Source organism: Phoenix dactylifera, chromosome 13 (genome assembly GCF_051530095.1).
Source record: "Phoenix dactylifera cultivar Ajwa chromosome 13, Ajwa_hap1_PhDact_Kaust_v1.1, whole genome shotgun sequence".
Lineage (NCBI taxonomy): Eukaryota > Viridiplantae > Streptophyta > Magnoliopsida > Arecales > Arecaceae > Phoenix > Phoenix dactylifera.
In genome coordinates, this window is record NC_143202.1 from 23,778,956 (window position 1) to 23,805,059 (window position 26,104).

A 26,104-nucleotide genomic window follows, 5' to 3' on the forward strand; every position below is an offset into this window, starting at 1 on the left:
TAGGAACACAAATAAACATCAATGCATTTTTTTTTAATTTTCTCATGTAGCATAATAGACAACATCACAACACACCTGAACGTAATACATCCAAACAAATCCTCGGACGGGGAATCATCCATACTTGAAGTCTCCAGGCATTCAAATTTCATGCAAAAAGGAATAAACATTTGAGAACGAGATTATGACCATCTTATTGACTTATTCCCAAGGAAGACAACTGAATCAAGTTAGCTCGTTGATAATTTGCTAGAAGGAAAGGCACATTTACTTGTACACAGACATCCATGCACTCTATTTGGTTCAAATCCCACGTCTGTGGCTCATCAAGCCAAAACTGCCTCTCCCATGAAGAAAGAGGCTGGGCCAGACATGCTCCCAAGAAAATGCTACCGCCACCTTGAGAGAGGTGAATATGACCAATAAAACATATCAAAGCCTAAAGTCTCAAAAACTAGCACCTATAACAGTCATGCTCAAAATTCGTCCATGCAAACTCTGTCAAAAAGTTTGATCGAAAATGGGTTCACATAACCTAAACAAATGAAAAATGTGGCAAACTACTTACTAGGTTGATCTACATAAAACTCGTTCTCGATAAATGAAAATCAGTTGCCAAAAACTATAAAACTCAGTCCAATGGAAAGAGCGAATCCTTGATTAACATAAAACTTAAACAATATCAAACTTTATGTTTATCAGTTTCCCTAAAAGCAGAGACCAACCAAATGGGCCAGTAAACTTCAAACAACCAAAACACATGCTTCATACCTTTCTAAATGTCATGTATTCCTGTAATAATCTAGGATTTTTTTTTTTAAAAAAAAAGAATATCTCCTTGTGGATTTGAAATGCCAGGCTTTCAGTAAATAATTTCTTATGAATTGCCTGCCACTGCATTGTTCAAGAAAAAATTGAAACAAGAAACACAGATTCTGCTACCATATTAACATGCACCCAGGACTGCCGTGCACATACATTTCAGAACAATAGAGATCACATTGGAAGAGAAGAAAAAAAAAAGAGCAACCAAAACACAAACTGTCAACAGCATTTTTCCATAGGTAGCATCAATCTTTTAAGTTCCATAGGACAGTATTCTTAAAAACAGTTAAACCTACACAAAGTTCTCATACTATTAATCGGGCATCATCCTTCACCAAATACTGGAATCACCCACCCGGGAAATCCACAGAAAAGGACTATGTATTCAGGTGAACTGAATCTTTAGACATGAAACTACACCTGTGACAACAGCCATAACTTAAGCATACAGACCTCAATGTCTCAGATCTCTTTCACATCTTCCATCCGAAATAAAACGTCAGTATCGATCATATCGGTCATGACGCCTGCAGAGAGTGAAAAATTTTAGTCATTTGGGTATAAAGACTATAGGCCAACATCTTCACGTCTTAATACTATCAAACATCTAAAGATCATCAAGAGTGAGGAGATTCCAAAGACCATCCATCGCATACTGATACTACATACTTGCAAATAAAAAAGCTCATAACAATAATAATGAAATTCCACTCTAGGCTGCAAACCTTACTGTTAACTTTCTTCCCTAATAATCACTATTAACAGTCATTGCACATAAAATAGGAGTTAGTCATTGCTTGCTGCATTGTAGTTATGACTTATGACAATAATTAGCCAAGATACTAATGAGAAACATAGAATGTTGGGTACTCAGTAGATTAAAAGCTCATAAAAAAAGTTAAAGCAAACCATGGATACGGTGAATGCTATTTAAGTCAGAATATTATGACCGCATCAGATAACCTAACCATCGATATCCACAACTTAACAAGGTAACCACGAAGCTGAAAATTGTTGTTTGGTTGCTGCTCGGTTAACCAGTCCTCTTGGTTGACATGGTAAAAATGTTGTTTGGTTAAAAAGGGCATGGGATAAATGGTTAAGTGCCACTTTTTGGGTTTCCTGGACAAAAAAGTGGTGCAACCTATAATCAATTGCTACAGATGTAGATTAATTTCATAATAATCAATTATGGTGCGATTGATTAGACACTTTAGCAAATACTCATCATCCTAAAAGAACATCATAGAGGTATATGAACGCAAAACAGGACATGATAGATATCTTATTAATGAAGCCTAATCAATAAAATATAACTAGTGCAGCAAACCGAAAATAACCACAACAGAACAATAAAAAAAATACTGCCAGTAAACTCGGATTCCAAGTATGTGATAGATGGCAACGATGGTAATGATGATGAATGGAGATAATGATTGATGGACGAAGAAACGAAGGATGGGCAAAAGATAGTGATAGAACTAGTCGGATAATTATCTATACGAGTTTGATCCCTCCAATCCAATGAGAATCTTCAGGCCGCGACCAAGGTATCGAGATGAAGAATGACGAAGTCAAGAAGGTGGCTCCAAGAAGAAATAGATCAAGAAGTAGGAAAAAGGATCTCTCAAGGCTTCGCCCATGGTGGTACTCACCTTTCTAGAATTTCTTCTTCTCTTCCTTCTTCTATACACTCAACATGCACAATTCTATCTCCAAGACTATCATCCATCCTCCTCCATTCCTAGAGATGAGTGATGGCCGTAGGCATTAAAGAAAGACCAAGGCTCAAGCAATTAAGTGTGGTAGTTTGGGGTTGGATTAGGCTTCCTATCACACCTAAGTGGATCCTTTTTGCTTCGCAGTCCTCGAACATGACTCGACTGAAAATCCAAGCCTAAACATGGCTTTGGATGAAAAACACAAAAACAACAAAAAAACATAAACTGTCCAAGATGAAGCGCTGAGACTACATCAGTTCCTCCCAACTGGGAAGAACTCGACTCTTGACAAGTAGGCCTCCTGTATGCACTGTAGCAAATCAGATCTCTGGCATCTCAACTCGTCCTCGCTGATTCACTTTGGTGCAACCTATAATCGATTACTATAGGTGTAGATTGATTTCATAATAATCAATTATGGTGCAATTGATTAGACACTTCAGCAAATACTCATCATCCCAAAAGATCATCATAGAGGTATGTGAACGCAAAACAGAACATGATAGATATCTTATTAATGAAGCCTAATCAATAAAATATAACTAGTGCAGCAAGCTGAAAATAACCACAACAGAACAATAAAAAAAAATACTGCCAGCAATCTCGAGTTCCAAGGATGTGATAGATGGCAACGATGGTAATGATGATGGGTGGAGATAATGATTGATGGACGAAAAAACGATGGCTGGAGAAAAGATGGTGATAGAACTAGTCGGATAATTACCTCTGCGAATTTGGTCCCTTCAATTCAATGAGAATCTTCAGGCCACGCTCAGCCAAAGTATCGAGATGAAGGATGACGAGGTCAAGAAGGTGGCTCCAAGAAAAAATAGATCAAAAAGCAGGATGAAAGTGAAAGAAAGTCTCTCAGGGCTCCGCCCACGGTGGCACTCACCTTTCTAGAGTTTTTTCTTCTCTTCTCTTTTTTTTTGGGCTATTGTCCTCTCTTTTTATAGGCCGAATTACTGTTCCATGAATAGTAACGGGGTCGGGTTACTGTTTCATGAACGGTAACTGGGTCGGGTTACTGTTTCGTGAACGGTAACTCGGGTCCACCACAACAAAAATCGAATCAACCTTCCTAGCAGTCATGAGTAGTCCTACAATGAAATCCATGGTGATATCCTTCCAAGGGCCACTAGGGCTAGACAACGGGGTGTACAAGCCTGTATTCTGGACCTTTTCCTTTTTCTGCTGACAATGTTGACATTTTTGCACGTATCTAATGACATCGTCTCTCATCTTAGGCCAGAAATATTTTGAATTTAGAATCAAGGCCCTTTTAGTAGGTTCATTGCCTCTTTCTTTCACAGAATTTTCCATGTTATACCCATACAATTCCTTTTGTAGATAAAGTGTGATATTCATTTTATCTTTCACAAAAAAATATGTATTCTTTTCTCCGTCATGTTGGGTCTTCCTATCGTACTGCCAAAGCCTACCTAACAACACGTGGCACACCTCCATAGGCATAACATCACACCATACCCGATCTTGGTATTGTTTTCCAATGGAAAACTATACTAGACACCTGCGGGTCACTGGAACCTCAACTCCCTCCTTAAACCAAGATACCCTATATGGTTTATGAATCTTTTATGTAGGTATCTTAATTTATCAACCATATGTTGAGATATGAAGTTTTCAGTACTGCCACTATCAATCAAAATAAAACATCTATATCCTCCTACAGTATCTATAGTCAGAAAAATACTTTGCCTCAACAAATGTCCTAGACAGGTTGCTTAGGTGTGACCATGACACGGTGAATCACCATGAGTGGGCCGACCTCATCACCTATAATATGGACATCGTCGTTCTCCGACTCATCCTGCTGTTCAGAATCACCCTCATTTGCCTCTGAATTGGGTTCATCTGAATCGTCCAGGCATCCTTGCTCAATCAGGTGTGACTAAGACTAAAATTTTCTCAGTAGACATTCAGAAAATTTATGATCGAGTTGTCGACACTTATAGCAAATGATAATGGAATCAGGTGTCGGTGCCAGTATGCCTTTGCCCTTGTCCCATAATTTCTTGTCAGAATTGGGCATTAGGGCAGTTGTGGTCTTGGTAGAGTTTTTCGAACTAACTTTTTCTATGAGTAATGGAGTTTCTGTTTGAGTCTCACTTTCGACCACTAGATCGCCTTTGTTGTGTTTCTACTCTCAGTGCACGGCGATGGGCATCATCAATACTCAAGACATCGAATATCTCCACTTGATCCAGGATGTCCTGTCTCAAGCCATTGATATATCTACTGGCAACATGGATGGGGTCCTCACTAAGACCATTTCTTGCTTGAAGCTCATAGAACTCCTCGGTGTACTCATCCACGGTCCTAGTCCTTTGTCGAAGGTTTTGGAATTTCAAGTAGAGGTTTTGGCAATAATTCAATAGAACAAATCGCTTCCTCAACTTCCCCTTCATCTTACTCCAGGTACGGATCTTATCCTTATCTTGCTGAACTCTTTGTTCCTCGAGTTGGTTCCACCAAACCAGTGCACGTCCCTTTAATTTGAGGGTCACAAATTTGACCTGTTTATTCTTAGAGATTTTCTTTCGATCAAAATATTGGTTGATTTTGTCGACCCAACCAAGAAAAGCATCTAGCTGGAAACGCCTCTCAAAATTTTCAATATCTATTTTAATGCATCATCCCAACGTCTGGCATGAGGGGGTTCTCTATGTGGTGGTCTCTCTCTTTTCCTATGTAATGGTCAGTCATCTAAGTCATTTTCTATCTTATCCGATTCACTACTCTCAACTACCCTCTAATTGACCCTGTCTACCTTGAGGTCTGACTTTACGTTTTGGTTCATCCTGATGGTTTTTCTCTCCTAGGTCTCACTATCTCAGGTATGTTCAATTCTAGTCTAGTCATGAAGTTGGAGAGGTGTTCTACCTGTCATTGGATCTGCTCTAAGGTTTGTTGGTTTCTAAATGCATCTTGCCAATTTTCGGACATATTGTAGGTTAAGATTCGACCCAAAACTATTTCGGAGGTGTTTCTAACGTTATGGAGGTGAACAATTTTTTTTAAAATTTTTTTCTGGATTTTTTTAATGCCGAAAATAAATATTTTAATACAAAAACTAATATTTTAATGCAGAAAATATTTTTTATTTTTTTTTAAATGCGGAAAATGAATGCAGAATTTTTTAAATGCAGAAACTAATTTTTCTGTATTTTTAACTCTGAAAATAAAAATTTCTATAGTCTTAAATGCAGAAAATATAATTTACTATTTTTTTTAATCCAGAAAATATATTTCTCTGTTTTGAAGTGCAAAAATTTAATTCTTAAAATTTAAAGTGTAGAAAAAATGAATGTTATGATGCAAACACAATAATGAAGATTCCTAGATATGCAGAACCTATTGGCTCTGATACCACTTTGGTGCAACCTATAATCGATTACTACAGATGTAGATTGATTTCATAATAATCAATTATGGTGCGATTGATTAGACACTTCAGCAAATACTCATCCCAAAAGATCATAGAGGTATGTGAACGCAAAACAGGACATGATAGATATCTTATTAATGAAGCCTAATCAATGAAATATAACTAGTGCAACTGAAAATAACTACAACAGAACAATAAAAAAATATTGCCAATAAACTCGGGTTCCAAGAATATGATAGATGGCAACGATGGTAATGACGATGGATGGAGATAATGATTGATGGACGAAGAAATGAGAGATGGACAAAAGATCGTGATAGAACTAGTCGGATAATTACCTCTACGAGTTTGGTCCCTCCAATCCAATGAGAATCTTCAGGCCGCGCTCCACCAAGATATCGAGATGAAGGATGACGGGGTCAAGAAAGCTCCAAGAAAAAATAGGTCCAAAGTAGGATGAAAGTGGAAGAAAAAGGGTCTCTCAGGACTTCGCCCATGGTGGCACTCACCTTTCTAGGGTTTCTTCTTCTCTTTCTTCTATATATTCAACATCCACAATTCTATCTCCAAGACTATCATCCATCCTCCTCTATTTCTAAAGATAAGTGATGGCTGTGGGCATTAAAGAAAGGCCAAGACTCAAGCAATTAAGTGTGGTGGTTTGGGGTTGGGTTAGGCTTCCTATCACACCTAGGTGGACCCTTTTTGCTTGGCAGTCCTAGTACATGACTCGACTGAAAATCCAAGCCTAAACATGGCTTTGGAATAAAAACACAGAAACAACAAAAAACATAAACTATGTCCAAGAGCCCTGAGACTACATCAAAAAGCCAGCATTAAAGAACAGTAAAAGGTCTGCGAGAAGGATAAAACAGTGAGAAAAATGAGGGACGGAACTTAACTAGGTGGTTAATGTTATCCCCCACTCCCTTCACCCCCAACCCCCAACCCCCAACCCCCAGCCCCCACCCAACCAGGTTATGTGTGCAAGTCGGCATTCGCTGGCTAACTTTAACAACCCAAAAAGTAATCACGCTTGGCTGGTTAACTGAGCAGTCACCACTTAACCAGAGGTTATCCCAGAAAAAAATGCTAAAGGAGTACTACTATAATTCACCTGTCCAGTCACTGCTCGGTTCACCGATTCTATGTGGCAGTCAATGATTGGTTCAGAGAAAGGGGCTCAGTCAGCACCTCCTGTACCGCTCAGCCAATCACTGTCTATCATGTAAATAGTTAAGTGAATAGCTGACAGAACAGGTGATCATTAGGTCATTAAAGATGTCAGAATTGATCAGCAATAAGAATTCCTGCATATCATTCCATTACCAAAGGTGCTTCGTGCTTCCAAAAGAGACATCATAGTCACAACAGAGGAATAGATAAAATCTGAAAAAATTATGAGATAGCCCAGTGTACATATCAAAGTTGCCAAAATGTGCATATATACGTAAACTAGGATGTCCGTAGTTTACTATGAATACACAAACAAAATAAGACATGAGGTTCTAAAGATTTGAACATTCACATAGAGATATATTCAGCAATGGGCAGGGTAACAATTTTGACCTAATTTAGCCGCAAATCAAATAACAAGAGTGATTTGGTGAAGCTAAAAGGCCAAGGTATACTTTTCGACAACTAAAAAAGAATGCTCTGGCCAAACAATTGAGACAGATAATAGCCAATGATAAATAAAAACAAACATGAAGGAGACAGCTTGTGAAATTTCATAAGCTTTCAGAACAACGTCTGAACTCTGAAGATATCCAAAATAGCCAGATTCATTTGATTTTAAACATATCAAACACAAATGCTGTTAAATGTGCTCATAAAGGGCATAGATACATCAAGAAAGTGCGATGATTCTTATTGTAGGTTCAAGAAATAGTTATACTAAGCCTACAGTTCTTCAACTCCTGCTGTCTGCTCTCTCCAAAGAAGTGGAGACTGAACCACTCAACTAGCCAAATGGCAGTAAACAGCTTGAGCGGGCGAGATGTTTCAATCATGTATCTCGGTACTTATATAATGGGAGTTAATCAACTAAAAGATAATTTACAATTACAACTACAAGGGCATTACAGTTGCCAGCAAAATCAATACATATGAAGCACAATGAATACAAATTTTAAAGTAGGTAATTATTAGTATAATCACATTAGTACCTGTGCCGATCATAATCTCTAGGGCGTTCCCTTGAATGAGAACGTGACCTTCGCCGGCTCCTTGAATCATAACTGCGAGATCGATCTGATTCTCTATCTCGTTCGCGATCATATCCTCGATCTCTATCATAATGGCGATCATAGTCTCTGCTCCTACGATCATAATCCCTTCCCTTGTCACGATTATCACCTCTGTCATCTCTCTCTCTATCTTGATCCCTACTTGCTGCCCTGTCACGGTCCTGACTTCGTTCTCTCGACCTAAACAGGAATAAGGTGATAAATTTTATAAGTGCATGGCAGGGGCAAAGCAAGAGAAGAAGTTTGATCTCAGTGGCACAACCAAAGTTCATAGAAGGCTTGGTGAAATTAGTACCTTCTATCAAATTCAGATCGGTCCAACTTTCGCCTCTTATTTCTCTCTTCCTGGAAAAATAAATGTAGTAGTAGTTTATAAAAATAACCTCCAAATTATATAAATAACCATTATCCCAAAGGTAGCAAGATTCTTGAACAAAAAGAAGCAAGATATGAAACACTTAAGCACACATTCTGTAACAGAAAAGTTGACAGCCTTAGCCTTTTCTTCTCCATAAAACCAACATTTAGATGTGCTTATTATTGAATGCCAACAAAGAACAAGAGATACCTTATATCAAGAAATTCTTGGACATGTTTATAATTTTTTTGGAAGGCGGATAAGATTTATGTTTAGTATGTGCTGTTTTGGAGGCATAATTTCGGTGCAAGTGGGCAAGAAATAAATAATTTATGCTGCTAAAGCATTGCCATCCAACCAATCTCTTCCTATCACCAGCTGTGTGTCATATACCATTAAGACTGAGGGCAAATCATCACAAGCTTTTCGGGCACTATTAGTTTCCGAAAAGAAACAGTAATTGTGGAGCCATCTTGAAGAAACAGAAATCTAGTAAAGCATTTAGAGATCAATCACATACTCACATATCATAACAACAAGCAAAGAATCCACCAAAAACATCATTGTCTTCAACAACACAAACATGGACCCAGAACTTTGACATGTTTACAGATCTCGCTAAAGACTGGGTACAGCTCTTAGTCAATTATAGTTCCTGCCATAGAATTCTAAAATCATCTCAATGACCATATTTCAAAGAAACTTCAAAAAGACGAATACAAAGAAATGAACAAATGCTAGATACAAGTAAAAAAAAATAACCATGATTCACTATGACTCAAATGTCATCATTTAATTAAAAATCAGAATAAAAAATGAAAGAGAATAAAATTAATATTATTATATACAGCCAAGGTGTGTAAAGAGGGACTTTTGGCTTAAGGGTTCTCGATACAAGCACCCCCAAAAGCATTATGAGAATGTAAAAGACAATATTTGTAGGTTCATAAACAGTATATACACTTCTACAAGGTTGAAGTATTTAAACTTGCAGTAGATTATATGTGAATTTATTTATGATCATATTCATTATTAACCAAGCATGTGCAAATCCAAGAACAGGAAATCAAGCCCACAAAACACCAAACTGTGGAGTAATGCAAGAAGCCTATGCAGATATACTCAAGCAAGCAAAAGTGGCACGCTCATCTGATCCAGCATGATGGCAACCTTAACCATGAGTAAACCCTTTCTAGAAAGGTATTTAAATTGATATTCATCTCTTTTTAACAATATCAGGCCTATGGTGAACTAAGCAGGGGCAACAAGGAAGACAGTGACATTGCAAGAGGCGCATAGCACTACAGTTATCCGAAATTGCGCTCGACAGAAATGAATTGGCCAGTGAAATATAGAAGTGACGAAATGCGCTTCAATCATATTACAATATGATAACTAGACCAGCTCGCATTCCACTAATCATAAAGTGATCATGGACAACAGGACAAGAACTGTAGATTTTCCTGTATTAATAACAGAAACATTTAGAAAAAAATGCAGAATAAGAACAAAGTATTGTGTATCTGTTCTACGTGGGGCTAGCGCCGACATGGCATGTATCACACTGTCTTGAAGCATTGCACACAGCTGGCACCATGTCAATGCAATATGCTTGCAAGGCATTAGACCAGTCCATGCCAATCCATGCCAACCAGCAAGGACAGCACATTTACCTATTATATGTATAATAAACTACACCATGAAATTAACCCACTGCAAACTCTAAAACACTTTGTATTTTGTTTTCTACAGAGAAATTTGATACTCTTTTCATGGTTTTCCTGACTCTAGGAAAGTGCTGGCAGAAATAAAACTGCATGGTAACCTGTTGAGATGAGAAAACTCCAAGTATGACGATAACCTGTTGAGATTAGAAAAATCCAAGCATGACGAACTTTTCCTTTTTTTCCTTTACAATACCAACTTGGGCAATGATTTCATAGTTTTGTTGCAACCTACATAAAATTCTTTCCCAATACCTTGTACACCAGAAAAATGGCATGGTTTTACACATGCCATTCTATCACCCACTTCCCTCACACCCATAAGATCACAATTTACAAGCCCTTGTAATAACATAAGAATCACCACAATCTATCATCACAGCATTAATGTAGATGTCACATAAAAAGAAGCATTACTATGAACTACGAAAGCAACCTTACTTAGCTATTTTGCCAAGCAAACTTTTCTAACACAAGGTCCATAAGTTCTCCAATTACTATTCCACCATATCCCACCATTTATCATACAGTTTTAGTAGAAGCAAGCTTTACACGACATTGTAATCAAGTTTGTTATGTTGCATTATCTATGCACCTAATTAAGTCAACTTTGATTATCCAACAAAACTTTTAACTGTAATCCATTCACAAGAGCTGATCTTTTGGCCTAATGCCACTCCGAATAAAATTACTGAAACTCTCTATGAAGAATGAGGGACATAATACCAGCTCCTGACCATGTTTAAGAGTTTAAATTTTAAAGAAATTTAACATAATTGGTACTACAACAAATACATCAGGCATATAGAAGGAAATCTGTAACAATTCAGAGTGCAACTCTTCACATTATATTCTGCTGGAGGAATATGTGAAACAAACAAGAATAAATAATCAAATCATAAATAAAGACAGCATATGAGGAAAAGAACTTGCAAAAGCAAACCTGCAGTTCTGATAACTTTTCACGGATTTGTATATAGCCTAAATGAAGCTTTCCTCCAAAATGATCAGCCAAACGACGATCACTGCATACCACAGAACAAGCAAGACATCACATTCACTATAAAAACAGCAAACCTTCCAAACCTCCTGCAGGTTTACATAATGCATAGTAACCCCATAACTTCTGACAATTATAATCTACAAACATAAAATAATAAAACACGCACATTCTTTAGCTGCAAAAGTAATCCGCGTAAAACTGGGCCCAAAAGCCTGCTGGTGACAAGGAGGTATAATGTGCCCGTCAAAAGCTGAATTACTTAACCCCAAACCCCAAATACTAGTATTTTGTAGCCCTCAGAATCGCAGGAACATACCCAAAATTATACTGCAAGAGGATAAAAGAATTTACCTGTCATAGACACTCAAAAATGCACCACATATGTCACATACGCGTAACTTCTGATCAGTCTGCAAAATGAGTCATAGATGTCAGTCATTATATTTATCAGGATCAGCATTGCATCTCAGCAACAATAACGCCAATGCCAAAGGGTGCGTACTAGAAAACAGATTAGCCACCACATGCTGCATTATCAATCATGTTATTATACTATGAAATGCTTCCAAACTTCCAATGAACCATATAATTGCCATGACACAATAGTAAAACCGTAATCACCCAATAAAGAAGCTGTATGAACATATGCGACAAGGAATAGTGAGGACTTTTTCTAAATGTTATGACATGGATAATGTAACATTGTAAGCACTTTTAAGAGAAACATATTGACTACTGCTGTCCATTTGTCAACTGGCAATACAGGATAACTACATCAGCATATTGCAAACTGAACAATGAATTTTAGCAGTTTCTTTCATCAAGCTGACCATGAAGCCCCTTTCAGTGCCATCATTCATAAAAGAAAAACCACATTATTTCAAGTCATATAAGATACATTCAAGGACCTTTGAATTTTTTGAAGATTCCAGAAAATTTTTCTAGCACTCTAGGTATATTCACTCGAAATACATAAGCAAGCACTGTTAGTCATATAGCCTTTTTTCCCCTTGCTAACAGGACAAAAATATTTCTTGTTCCATTTTAACATCAAGCTTACTTGTAAAAAATTACATTAAAATGATAGGGAGGAAGTTTTAAAAAAAGTATATTTATGAATTACTCATGTTCAACATGTTATTATGATGCCATACATCCTTCATAATTCAATTTTGTGAGGAATATATCTTAAATTTAGGATTTTTCCATACTTTTAGAAAGATAGAGTATATAAACAAGACAAAATAATAACGTGATTTTATCACAACCCAAAACTCCACATTAATTTCCTTCTCAAAATCTATACATACACAAAGTACATAAAGCATAGTGTTTTTTCACAGATTAGATGGTTTTGTTTTGTTTTGTATGTTTGAAGGTGCTCTTGTTAGTGTCTGTTGATTTGTTGGACTCGCTTATTGGGGTATTCCAAATAATATTACTTTATACTTTATTTTCGAAGTCATCATGTAATTCTTTTCTAAAAACTTGACTTCTAACAATGCTGTTTTGTCCTCATTGGCATGGTACCAGTGAATAAAAGTTTCTAAATTGTTGCATCTGAGCTCCGGATTAGGAATCCAAAGTTTAGTGCATTCAAACTAATGGGAAAAAATATATCAACACTATTGCACGAGCATTTAATTAACTCAAAACTGATGGTTACCAATTTCATTAGAAGTTAGGATTTAGGAATTTCAATAATGTTTAAAGGTCAGAACTCAAGATTGTATGTCCTGATTTCATATGAACCCATACTAGGTGGAGCAGTGCTTTTTGCACTTCAAGATGTTGCGCATGATCTGGCCCTGTCCTAAGTCCGGTATTACGAATAAAGCTCCCTAAGTAGTGAGTTTTAAAATAATAATAGGACTCGGTTGGTTCGCAAGAAGAGGAGGGGGGAAGTGTGGTCAATGAAAAAAATGGAGAAATGCCTCATGTTTGGTTGGAGTTTTGAAAAAAGACAGATGGAAAAGTAGAAAAACCTATGTGGGATATGGAAAAGTCCAATTCCCAATGGCTAGGAATTGGGTTTATTTTTCAAAAATGTCCTTAAGCTTTTAGATAGAATGGGTAAAGTCTTTTCCAAGGATTGCCGAACCGAGCCGTACCAGCTGGCTCCGCCCAAACCGAGCCGTACCGGCCGGTTTAACCCGAACCGAGCCAACCCGATCTCCGACCGGGTTGGTTCTCCAATGGAAAACGATTTCAGCCCCTACGGGTCGGTTCTCCAATGAAAAACAGTTCCGGCACCCTAGGGGGGCCAGAACTTGATTGGATGTGGCTGGAATCGACCGGAATCAGACGGTTCCGTCTGGTTCGAACAGGTACCGAACCGTACCAGTTCGATAAACCTTAGTCTTTCCTTTTATTAAGGGCATAACAGGTATTTTACATAACTTTTTCAAAAAAGTAAATGCTCAACCAAACATAAGCCACTTTGTAATGTGTCACCTTCCAATAGTCAACCAAACATACAAAAAACACTTTTTCAAGCATTAGCTTCTTAGGAAAAACATTCCAATGAGAAAAATATTTTCCAGTGAATCGAATGAGCCCATAGTGAGAGTGATACATCACACTTAAAAAAAAAAGAAAACTATGCACACACACAGACACATTGTCATGCTAGTTTGTGTTAATTATGTTCATATTATGTGGTACATTTGCATGGTTGCAGTATTGATAAAACTAGAGAATTTTTTTGTAATCTACCAAAAATCTCCATTGCCAATAAATATGCAATTACAAATTTGGTTACAATAACATCTCTTTAGAGGCATATCCTTAGTTTTCCTTTGATACTCTTTGTGCCCATCTAGACTGGTGAACATACAGCATGATACACGACTTTGCCTTTTGGCTCACAGGATACAGACAGCATTTGATATCCTACATCAGAAAACAAAATAATCTTGCAAGATTGAAGGTTCGAGAAAGAGTGATTTTTTTATCCTTAACCAACAACAGGACTCTGACTTTGCATATTCTACCGTGTATCCAATGCAAGGGTAAAAAGTATTTACAAATAAAAAAGCTATGAACCAATGATTGTACTCACAATTCGCACATCTGCAGCAGTATACTTTGACGAATCTGCGATTGGCTCCTGGCGTGCACCCAACTGAAAAAAGAAAATGATATAGCATTAGGTTTCTGGGTAAAAGGGCATGGTAAAAGATCAAAAAGTTTATCAGAAATCATCAAAAAGCAAAACTTCAAACCACATGTATCTAAATGATTAAAAAGATGCTATTAGACTACTATCCCAGTAATTTTCAAGTGACTTTAGACAGATGGACCAAACAATTAATTCCTCCAAGTCCAGAAAGAAAAAAAAAAAAAGAAAAAAAAACCTTTTTAAGGGCTTCTGCCTCTTCCAAAGCCTTCTGAGCTTCATCTACCATTCCCATCTCACCTGCCAATAAAAGAGCATTCCAAACAATTTAGAAAACAAAATACAGACTAATGTCGATGATTAAGCAACATAAAACATGCTTCACATATAATGCTTTAAACAATTATGCTCAAACTGTACATCAATCCAATTTGCTGGAGCATATATAAGTACAACCATTTTAATGGGTTATCTTGCACCAAAAAAGAAGAAATTACCACCAAAAAATGATTCATAAAAAATCAGACCAGCTGGCACAAGCATGACAAATTAAATACCATACATATTGTCAGCATGAGAAATGTTAATGTCAGGTAGGGCTGGAAGTGGGCTCGGGCCGGCCCGAAGCCCATCGGGCCGGGCTATGGGCTAGGCTCAATACAGTTCGGGCTGGGCTCGGGCTGAATGATTAAGCCCATATCTATTTCGGGCCGGGCTCGGGTATTTCATTAGCCCGGCCCGGGCCCGTCCAAGTCGGAGCCCACCTCCAGCCCGAATCACGGGCCAGTCTGCCAAACGGCCCAAACCCGAATCCCCTAAATCTAATAGCCCGAATCGGCATCGCGGGCAATGGCTAATTGGGAATTGGCTAATTTAGCAGAGGCGGAGCGGACGAGCGGTGGAGGCAACGAGGCGACGAGCACTGAAGCTAGGGTTTCTCCAGTCGTCGTCGTCGACCGTCCAAGCTCTTCATCTCTTCGACGGTCCGTCGTGGTGAAGAGGAGTCCCGACCACCCTATCGTCGGCGAAGCTAGGTTTTGAGGTACGATTACCTTCTTCGTTTTGGTTAGGATTTGCAGAGGCGCAGAGTGGACGAGCAGCGGAGGCGTGGAGCTAGGGTTTCTCCGCTTTTTCTTGTCAGCTCGTCGCCGGTCGCCAGCCATCGTCGTCGACCGTCCAAGCTCGGCGAAGCAATGAAACCCTAGATCTGAGGGCTCTTCGACCGTCCAAGCTCTTCGTCTCTTCGACGGTCCGTACTCGACCGTTCTCACCCCCATCGAGATCTGAAGGCTTTCACCCCCATCGCGATCTTCCGTTATCTTTATTAGTTTTGGGATTTGGCATTTAGTCTGCTCATGCAAGCTTCACTTGAATTTCTATCAATTTTGATTCTTTGAATGTCAGTTTTTGCCTTTTGGTTTTGGTAGTTTCAGACCTTCAGTACTTCCAAGCTCCAGCTTTAGTTTCAGTCATTTTGGCATCACCGAGAAAATTCACTCAAAATTGTTTACTCTGGATATTATACATTGTTAGTGGCTATTGCTGACATGAAAACAATGGGAAAGATTCTCAAATGAGCTTATAAACAAATGGCAAGCCCATGGATGTATGCCTATGTTAAATTTTTGGTTCTTTTCCTTGCAAATATTTTCTAGATATGGTGCAAATTGTTTTGTATCTCTGTTGCATTTTTACGGTTACCGTATATCATTCTACATCTTCAGGCTACATAGTACACTTGTCATTGAGGTTGACATGTAACTCTTATTAGAATATTTTTAATCTTTGAGTTAACTGCAATGTTGTGCATCTGTAAATTTTAGTATCTGACAGGTCATATTGTATCTACTTACAAATGTCTGTAACTTCTTGTTTGAGGCATGATGAAGCTACATTGCGATAAATAAATTGTCAATGGTTAGCAATTAATCTTGCTTTACATGAATCATTTCTATTGGTTTTGGTATTCCTATCGCTATAGTTTTGGTATTCCGTTATCTTTATTAGTTTTAGTATTCCTATTGCTATAGATTAAATGATATTTTTTTTGTAATAGGTTAAATTTGTGATGTTTATTTTTTTATTTGGACAGATTATTTTTACTAATGTCTCATTCTAAAATGGGTGAAAATGAGATTGTTGAAGATTTAAGGGATGAGGATGATAGAAATGAAGATACTATTGAAAATGATTGTGACAAGAATTCTAAAAAAAGATCTTGGGTATGGAATCATTTTATTGAAAAAAAATTCTGATGGGTCAATAGCTAAGTGCAAATATTGTAAAAAAGTTTTAAGTGGGAGCACTAAAGGAGGAACGAGTCATCTAAAACGCCATCTAGAAAATGTTTGCAAGAAGTATCAAAAGAATCCGACTAATCAATTGCTCTTGCTACCAAGTTCAAAAGATCCGATAAAGGCTTTCAAATTCAATCAAGAAGAGAGTAGAAAAATTCTTGCAAAATTTATCATATGTGCTGAACTTCCATTTCGTATTGTTGAGCACACTGTTTTTCTGGATTTTATGAGATCTCTTCAGCCATTATTCAAAATTATGTGTCGTAAGACTGTAAAACATGATTGTATGGCTTTATATCAAGAAGAGAGGAAAAAAATGCTTGATGTATTCAAGAACCTAAGTTCTTGGGTTAGTTTCACTACTGATATTTGGATATCTAATCAGAAAATTGGTTACATTTCTTTCACAGCACATTATATTGATTCTGATTTTATTCTACATAAGAAGATTATTAGTTTCAAGAAACTCCCATACCCTCACACCAGCTTTGCAATTGAAGATGCTATAAGAAAATGTCTTGTTGAATGGGAATTGGATGGTAAAATATGTACTATTACTTTGGATAATTGCAGCACAAATGATGCTGTAATGAGAAGGCTCCGAGATTACTTTTGTTATTCAATGTTGTTTAGTGGAGAGTATAGTCATATTAGATGTTGTGCACATATATTAAATATTATGGTTCAGGATGGAATGAAAATTATTCATGAAGCTATTGAATGTATAAGAGAAATTGTTAGATATGTCTCTGCATCCCCATCTCGAATGCAAGCATTTAATGAAATTGTACAACATATGAGACTTCCTGCTAGAAAAAGACTTACTTTGGATGTTCCTACAAGGTAGAATTATACTTATGAAATGTTGCATGATGCACTTGGTTATAAAGATGCTCTTATTAGATATGCAACTGAGCATTCATGTGTATGCCCCACAAATGATGAATGGAAAAAGTCTTCTATAATTCTTAAATTTTCAGAAGCCTTTCTTGATGCCACTAAAGTATTTTCTGGTTGTAAGTATCCCACATCCAATTTATACCTAAAAAAGGTTTGGGGAATTAGGGCTTTGTTGATGGATGAAAGTATCGATACTGATGAAACAGTGAAGCAATTAACAAATGAGATGCTAAAGAAGTTTAACAAATATTGGTCTCAGTGCAATAATTTGTTGGTAATTGCTTCTATTTTGGATCCCAGATCAAAGCTGATATTTGTAGAGTTTTGTTATCAAAAGGCATTTGAGTTGGAGGAGTGCAAGAAAAAAATTGATGATATTCATGCTTGTCTTTTTAAATTGTATAATGAGTATGTAGATGCAACAAGAATGCAGCCCTCTATGAGTTCAAGTGGCAAACATCTAATTTGGTGGACAAGCTGATATAAGTTCAGTTTCTTCCAAAAAAAAATTTGGTATGGATTTTGCTCAATTTAGAAGTCAGAGTTCTTCAAAACGCCCTAAGAGATCCGAGCTGGATAGTTATTTGGATGATGATGTGCTTCCTGATTTGGAGAATAAGGAGTTTGACATCTTGGCTTGGTGGAATAGCAATGCAGCAGTCTATCCTATACTATCAAGAATGGCTCGAGATGTTCTAGCTATTCCAGTCTCCACTGTTTCATCTGAGTCGGCATTCAACACTGGTGGTAGAGTTGTGGATCAGTATCGAAACTCTTTGAGCCCTTCTACCGTAGAAGCCTTAGTTTGTACTCAAGATTGGCTTCGTGAACAATATGATGAAAGTATATAGATCTTTTAAATTTATCTAATATTTTTTATTTGCTTATTGTACTTATAATTTAAACATTTATGATTGATTTGTGTGTTAACAGTTGCAAATTGCTCGAGTTCTGTAACGTTTAATGTAGATGACGACACCCTAGACTCCTGGAGTGGGCAATTTGGGAGAACTGAATGACGATACAGTCATCAGATCTAGTTCATACCTAAAGTATCAAGTATCAAGTATGTTTGTTGATGGAGCATTTTCATGTGGATCATGGTTATTTTCATGTGGATCATGGTTATTTGTTGCAAAATTTTATGAGAGTTGTATGTTTTTGAACTGCAGGCCTGAAGCCGACTTCAGGGGGTTTCTCGATTACATGGATATGATGAATATATTATTGTGCGGGGAACGACTTCAGGCCGATGATTTTTTTTATCCTCCTGTTTTTGATGGAATCCTTTTGTTTGGTTGTAGTTGTATCGTTGCAGTTGGTTGCATGGAATGATTTAAGCTGAATTGTGTATTTTGTTAATGATCTGTCTGATTGCCTACTTGGTCCATCTCATATTCGATTTAAGCTGAGTAGGTTGTTTGCTTGTGGACATTTTTGCTTGTATGTTTTCATGTACTTGTATTTGCACATATATCTCCATGAAATTGTCTTTTGTGCATGTACTTATACTTGTATGTTTTCATCTCAAATTTGACTATTTAATCATGTACAAATGATGGAATCGGGCTCGTAATCGGGCTGACCCAAACGGGCTCGGGCCGGGCTCGTAATCGGGCTAGCCCAAACGGGCTCGGGCTGGCCCAAACGGGCTTGGGCCGGGCTCGGACCACATTTCCGTAAAATTGTTCGGGCCTCGGCCCAGCCCGAAGCCCAAAAAATAATTTCGGGCCGGGCTTGGGTAAGGGTGTGGCCCGGCCCAACCCGGCCCACTTCCAGCCCTCATGTCAGGTTAAGATGAAGTGCAAATGAATCCTTGGAATAAGAACAAAGATTTAGAACAACATATGTTATATTAAACACAATATAACAAGAGCATACATATGTTGACACCATGAAATACGAATTCGTACCGTCATCGGGGTTCCATGTAATAATACAAGAGAATGGGCGCTAAATCAAGAACATTAGTAAATAGCTGTAACATTAGACAAAAATGCAATTCAACTTCATGCTTGAAGAGCTGCCTTATATTTGACATAACAGCAGAATATCAAAGTGGGAAGGACTAGAAACTAACAGTTACTTGGAGTAAATAACTAACACCAAAAAACTGCAAAAACCAAAAAATAATTCCAACGAACAATTAAGGATCATAAATTTCCAATAAAAAGGTAAAGTGTATCTACCCAGTTCTTCTGCCTTCTTAAGCTTTTCATTTATCATTTCTTGTGTTCGGGGATCTGGAGGAACAATTACTGGCATCGATAACTGCGGAGGATTCTGAAGTGGTTGTGGCAAGGAAGCTCGGTCTTTATTGAAGGCATCAAGAAGAAGCATAGACTGCGGTTAGAACAACAGAATTAATGAGGTTGAAAGTGTAGCAATACCAGCCATAAATACAACAGAAACAGCAATAGAAATTGTTCTATGAAGTTTTGCACTTTTCAACAAAATTATACTTCACAAGGATTCCAGAGTTATGTCAAATGCTTGTATCGCAAAAAAGTACCTGCTTATCAGCTCTTTTTGTCCTAAGCTCTTCAAGCTCCTCCAGAGCCCGGATTTTACTGTCAGTTTTTCCTTCCAAATCTGTAAACCAATATTTCATAAACACCTCAATCATTGACCACAATACTATAAAAGGATAAACCAGAAAAAGACACATGAAAACTATAGATGTCAGACAAAGGAAAAAATGCAATCCACTCAGAAAACAATGACCAAACAGCATAGCAACAGAAAAGACAGAAAATTGATGCTAGCACAAACTAACATGGAGCACCAATATCTAAAGCTCAGAGGCACATGGATGTACATGAAATATAGAATTTCTGAACACAAACATGCATGTGCCTGCACTCCACAAAAAACGAAAGAGCAATCAGCAGCCAAAATGTCGTAAGCATCCATTTAACAAAGAATCAAGATTCCAATGGAAGAACCTTGCTATCAACCAGCAGAGGCACAAGTAAACTCATCATAGCCTAAAGGATGTACAAGGTTCACATTTACGAAGGTGCAAAAGATACATATGTATTAATATGTTATTTAATCAAATGATTAGTTGTCCAAAAGTTACTTTTGCAGTTTATAGTCAGAATTTATTACTAATCTAGTCTGGATATAGATAAACCTAGACTATATGAGCTTTATGATAATGCACATCATAAAACCTGAAAAACAGTTGTGTATCAATAATTATTGCTACAAGTCGCTGCTCCTACACTTTGTTGTCTCCAAGGTTCATCGTCTCAGTACCAGACCCCGTACCGATGCTATACTAGCATTGTGTCAGTACGATACGGTATGAAATTTTTCAGTGTACCGAGTGTCGGTACACCATCCGTACCGAATACCAGTACTGAACTAGTACAGTCCGGTATGTTCTGTACCGCCCGATTCAGGCCAATACAACAAACCATGGTTGTCTCCTCATGGCAACACAATGTTGTCGTAGCATGTTATGATTCGAAATTCCTTCATGAATTAGATGAACCCTGTCAATCGCACTAGTCCCATGACGAATAGATCAAAAATATTTTTGATAGATAATATTTCATGTGAATAATTATGGGTTTTAAGAATAAACAGAAACTCGATACTATTAAATCTCATGTACAACTATATACCGCCCATATTGACTGCTAGCATGGTGTTATGATACATACATACTCAGAAAAACTAGTGAACAACACAAAAGTGGCATGTTGATATCCTCAATCTTTGACCCCTCAAAAAAAGATATCCTCGAGTTATGCAGCAAAGTGTATGACATCAGAAGATACAGACCACCACTTAGTGTGGTAAATAACATCTTAATAGAAATTTCAATTGTTGTATTTTACATTTTATGATGATGATAATGACTTGAAATGATTGCTAAATTATACCTTATTATGTAAGCATATAGAAGTATCACATAAAACAAACCAAAAAAACAAAAAGAAAAGAAAAGAGAAGAAAAGAAAGAATAGAACCTAAAAGAATGGATAGGAACCAAACGCATAACACCCTTGGAAAGTCTCAGCAGGTGAGTGAAGTGAATTTAGGACAAGGCGACCACAGTAAAGCAAGGAACATTTGAGGGCGAAGGATATCTGTTAAAGATCTAAATGGGCATCTAGAGTAGAATGATGGTGAATTAGGCAAGAACAAGATGGATTCAGATCTCAAACTAGAAATGCGATGGGAGATGTGATTCATAATTCAGTGCTAGCACCTAACATAATAGTCAACATTGATTTACAAAAACAAACCACCTTATGACTTTCAAGAATGATGCAGATTCACCACAAGAGCACACATATTAAGATTGTTAGGGATTTACATGAAGAACAAAATAAACAATTGAATGCTAGAAATAGTTATCGCAAGATAGCTTGCAGTCGCAATAGACCTGCACCAAGGATCTCTCAAAGCTCTCATAATTTTGCACCTTTCATTCTCTTCAGAGGAATCCTTATACTTGTACATTTATCATTAACATACAGACTGCTAATGGAGGAGATTTCATGGTGCACGATAATTGAAGATAATATAATTAATGGATGATACAACAATAGGATGAACCATGCTGGATCTACAAGTTCCTACATGCAACAGCCACCACAACGCTGGATGTGTTGCCTATTTCGGGTCACACGAACTCATATGCTACACCCAAAAAAAAGTGTCAGCATAATTTGCCTGCATATTTGTGTAGATTAAGCAGGGCCACACTAGGACTTTAAACTAGATTATAAAGAAAAGTTCTGAAAGGTCTCACAAGAAACAAATAAAAGGTTTATAATAGAATATATATAAGGTAATAGTTATGATAAAAAAAAAATGGCTCTCACAAATCTGAAAGCCAAAAAAGTCTAAGGTTCGCATGTTTTGGATGAAATTGCAGGGAACCTCCTATGTGTTGCATGCTAGGCCCATCCCCTTTGGGTTACAGGGGAAAAATTATAAATTGAAAGGAAGGCCAACAGAGATGTAAGAGTGCCTAAGCAATAACGAGGGACCTAGGCACAAAAGGTAAGCACCACAGCAATCGGCACAATATAGTACACAACCATAATTTTAGCATTGCTTTAAATTTTGCACATGTTGCTGCAGAATAAAAGAGTTAATTTGATTGTTGCAGCTTTGCAAAAAAGTAGAATATATCACTGATAATTTGAAAGTGCATATCGAGCAATATCATTTTCAAGATAATCTAGCCAGCACGCTAACAAACAAGATGAACTTCAGAAGTGCATACGAAGTACAAATTAATCATCAACATGAGACAATGCTTACAATCACAAACATCAATGTTAGTTAGATCATCTGTGTCACTGGCTAAATAAATTACCAAAAGCATCAACTTCTTTCAATTTCTCCTTGATTTGCTTTGACAACTCCATGACGTCAGCTGTCTGCATTTTCATAGTAAAAGGTTCCATGGCAAAGTTTTAGTAAAATAATCTGTGAACAGGAAGGTGCAAGCGTGCAAGCTCAAAGGGATGAAACAAATACCTGGGTAACCTCTGACACAGATATTGCAATAGCAGCTTTGGCATCCTCATCCTCCAGACGCTTAAGGGCTCTTTGGATTTTCCTCTCGCATTCGACAATCAGCCTTTCTATCAAATCTTCCAGTTCTCTATCAAAATTATGAACTCCCTTCGCTTTGGCTTCTTCATATCTATGATATGTTCAAGAAGAACGACAAAATACATTGCTTCAAAAGCAACAGGCTAAACAAATAGCAAAATGTTGTACAAGCATGCAGGATAAAGCTTCTCCTGGCCATGGAAAAATGATCAACACACAAGCTTAAACAGACCAAGGTAATGATTTTTTCACTTTGACAATGGCCCAGAGAAAGCCAGAAAAGTAATGAAAAATTAGCTTGAATAATAATGCCTTCATGCTAGAATTTACTATTATTTAAATGAAAGATGCAGCAATAACCATATCAAAGGCAACAAGGTTCATCCCAGCTTAGCAGAACAGCTTACATGGATATAATTAATAGTCACCAAACACAAACAATTCATTGTATAAAATATATAGCCTGACCAACCTTTATATTAAAGCTTCATTGTACCAGAACCCGGAAAGGTTGAAGCATACTTGCCCAAATTCCAATTATTTGAATGTTTCATTTGTATCAAAAAAAAGATAAATCTAATAACAAAAAGTAGATAAGGACTGTTCATTGTGTTATTGCAAAGGATACTCTTTCCTCAGCTGTAAAGAGTGCACCTTTGGACAGGGACCCATGTCCATTTTCTGATATAAAACACAGAGCAAAACCACTGTCAATTTAAACAACCGATATCACAAACCTTACCAAATTGAACAAACCCATAAGTTAATTTTGTCCTTCCCAGAACCAACAATTTTAACGCATTTTGTAAGAGAAGCATGGAATCCAAATAAATCAGCAATTATCATCATCTAAAAAGTACACATATTAGAAATAATGCAAAATCTTATAAGACATCTAACAAAATAACCTAAAATTGACAAAGACTTCTAAATACCAAATCAAATACAACAAGCAATGGCAAGCAGTGAGCAAAATAAATGGTTTTTAGAGATAAAAATGAGAGAAACAAGCAAACGGCAGCGGAAAGAGAATTAATCTTAGACCCCGAAATCGATACTAGGACATGAAATCAGAAACCCTAAGATTGAAAACTAATGTTGAACCTAGGCCGATTGAGAGAGAAAAAAGATAGCGATAGGCATGGAATGGGATAGGGTTTGCGATCGGGACCGTGAGCTGGAAGAGGTCGTGGGGGCAAAGACCGGCCAAGAAGAGGCGGCAGACGTCGCGATCGTAGTACTTGCGATTCACCTCCTTGACGTCGCCGTTCCGGTTGGCCCCCATGAGGACGTCAAGCTGCTTCCTGATCGCGTCCATCTCTAGGGTTAGGGTTTTCCTGGTGGTCGCTCAGAAGACAGAGGGAGATGAAGAGAGTAACGGAGACCGATAAGAGACGCCAACGGCACGTCGAGACGAGTCGCGATGTATAAGTTGCCGAATTCTTTGTTGTGGTGTGTCTCTTGCTCACCGTATAAAATTATGCTGGAGACTTCACCGACCGGTGGTCCCCCTTGTGCGTTCGCATACATGTACTGTATAAGCAGCAACTTACGGCTATGATTGTTTGATGGTAATCGAAAATTTTACGCGACGCAGAGCAGCATCTCAATCTCGATGAAGCGGAGGGGCGGCCCAATATATTTAGAGGCCTAAGATGAACTTAGAGAAATCTTTTTTAAAAATAATAATAATAATAATAATAAATTTTTAATAAGTGTAAAATATTTTAAAATTTTATTTAAAAATAATTCGTCTAGCTTTTTGAGATGCAAAATTACTAATCAAATTTTTGTACTCAAGATTCATTAAAATATTATTTTCAATCGATAATATAGCTAATCCATTTAATCTTTCTTGTGACATAGTTAACCGCAAATAAGATTTTATCAACTTTAATTTTGAAAAACTTCTTTCCGCAGAAGTAACTGTTACAGGTATTGTTAACAATATCCTGCAGGCAATGCATGCATTTGGAAAAGAATCTATTTTTTTAATTAAACTTAAAGTATCAATAGGGGTACTAGTTTCTATTTGTAAAACTTCTTTTAAAATGTTTAACTCCGAAAACAGATCAAGATAATCAATATCAGAATATTCACCGTGCTTTAAAAAGTTTTGAAGATTAAGACAATACCTTTTCAGATTCTCTTCATTCAAAGATTTTAACTTTTTAAAATTAAACAAAAAACCAAAAACATCTTCATATATAGTGAATTGTTCAAACATATTTTGAATTGAAGAAATAGCTTGATCTACTATGTATAAAAAATAATCAATTCTAAAAGATTCTTCAGCTGATCTTGTTGTCTCATCATCAGTATTTTCATCAAATTGTTTTTTTCTACGGATCACACGTTTTTCACGAAATGTAGGTTCTATTTCCATTTCATTTACAATTTCTTTAGATGAATTCCAAGCATTTAAAAATCCATTTTCTCTATAACTTTTCAAATAAGAAAGAAGACCTTTTAATTGATCTATAGCAACATCAATATGCATGTCTTCATATTGTAAGTTCTTACTAACTGAGTTAACAGCAAATAATATATCGTACCAAATATTCATGCCTAATAAGAATTCAAAATTTTCAATCTCATATGTAGCTAAGCATATGGCTTCACTCTTTATTTTAGGATCTTCACTAGTTTCCGCTAATTGAACTAAGGCATCTCTTATTTTAGGAGCTTGATGTTTAATTGCTTTGACACTTTCAATACGACTTTCCCAACGTGTCTGTGACAAAAGTTTAAGAGTTAATATAGATACATTATCTTATAAAATTTTCCATCGTTTTGTAGAAGAAGAAAATAAGGTATAAATTCGTTGTATTACTCCAAAAAAAGATATAGCCTTAGGACACGAGTTAGCAGTATCACATAATACTAAATTCATTGAACTAAGGCATCTCTTATTTTA

At 37.0% G+C, this 26,104-nt stretch overlaps 2 protein-coding genes across 4 annotated transcripts; one reads left to right on the forward strand and one right to left on the reverse strand.

The window, feature by feature from the left end:
• Positions 1-1,032: 1,032 nt before the first annotated feature.
• LOC103708577 (U1 snRNP-associated protein usp106-like) lies at positions 1,033-24,633 on the reverse strand. 3 transcript variants are annotated; one of them, XR_015972811.2, is made up of 13 exons: positions 24,359-24,605; positions 23,816-23,868; positions 23,110-23,278; positions 22,946-23,009; positions 20,117-20,196; positions 19,794-19,947; positions 14,646-14,707; positions 14,351-14,413; positions 11,641-11,699; positions 11,230-11,311; positions 8,500-8,549; positions 7,073-8,384; positions 1,033-1,352 (listed from the first exon to the last, which is right to left on the reverse strand). XR_015972811.2 is itself a non-coding variant. In XM_008793575.5 (13 exons), the coding sequence occupies exons 1-13, from the start codon at positions 24,503-24,505 to the stop codon at positions 1,325-1,327; spliced, it is 1,272 nt and encodes a 423-aa protein (XP_008791797.2). In that variant the 5' UTR covers positions 24,506-24,633; the 3' UTR covers positions 1,033-1,324. The 3 variants fall into 3 exon arrangements, 1 of the variants encoding a protein (XP_008791797.2); XM_008793575.5 differs by having other exon boundaries at positions 8,124-8,384; positions 24,359-24,633; XR_003385974.4 differs by lacking the exon at positions 1,033-1,352 and adding an exon at positions 9,087-9,217 and having other exon boundaries at positions 8,253-8,384; positions 24,359-24,607.
• On the forward strand, positions 15,257-18,623 carry LOC148700280 (zinc finger BED domain-containing protein RICESLEEPER 2-like). Its single transcript, XM_088710109.1, has 6 exons — positions 15,257-15,441; positions 16,500-16,600; positions 16,674-17,547; positions 17,608-17,878; positions 18,069-18,447; positions 18,538-18,623. The coding sequence occupies exons 1-6, from the start codon at positions 15,257-15,259 to the stop codon at positions 18,621-18,623; spliced, it is 1,896 nt and encodes a 631-aa protein (XP_088566235.1).
• Positions 24,634-26,104: the final 1,471 nt, after the last annotated feature.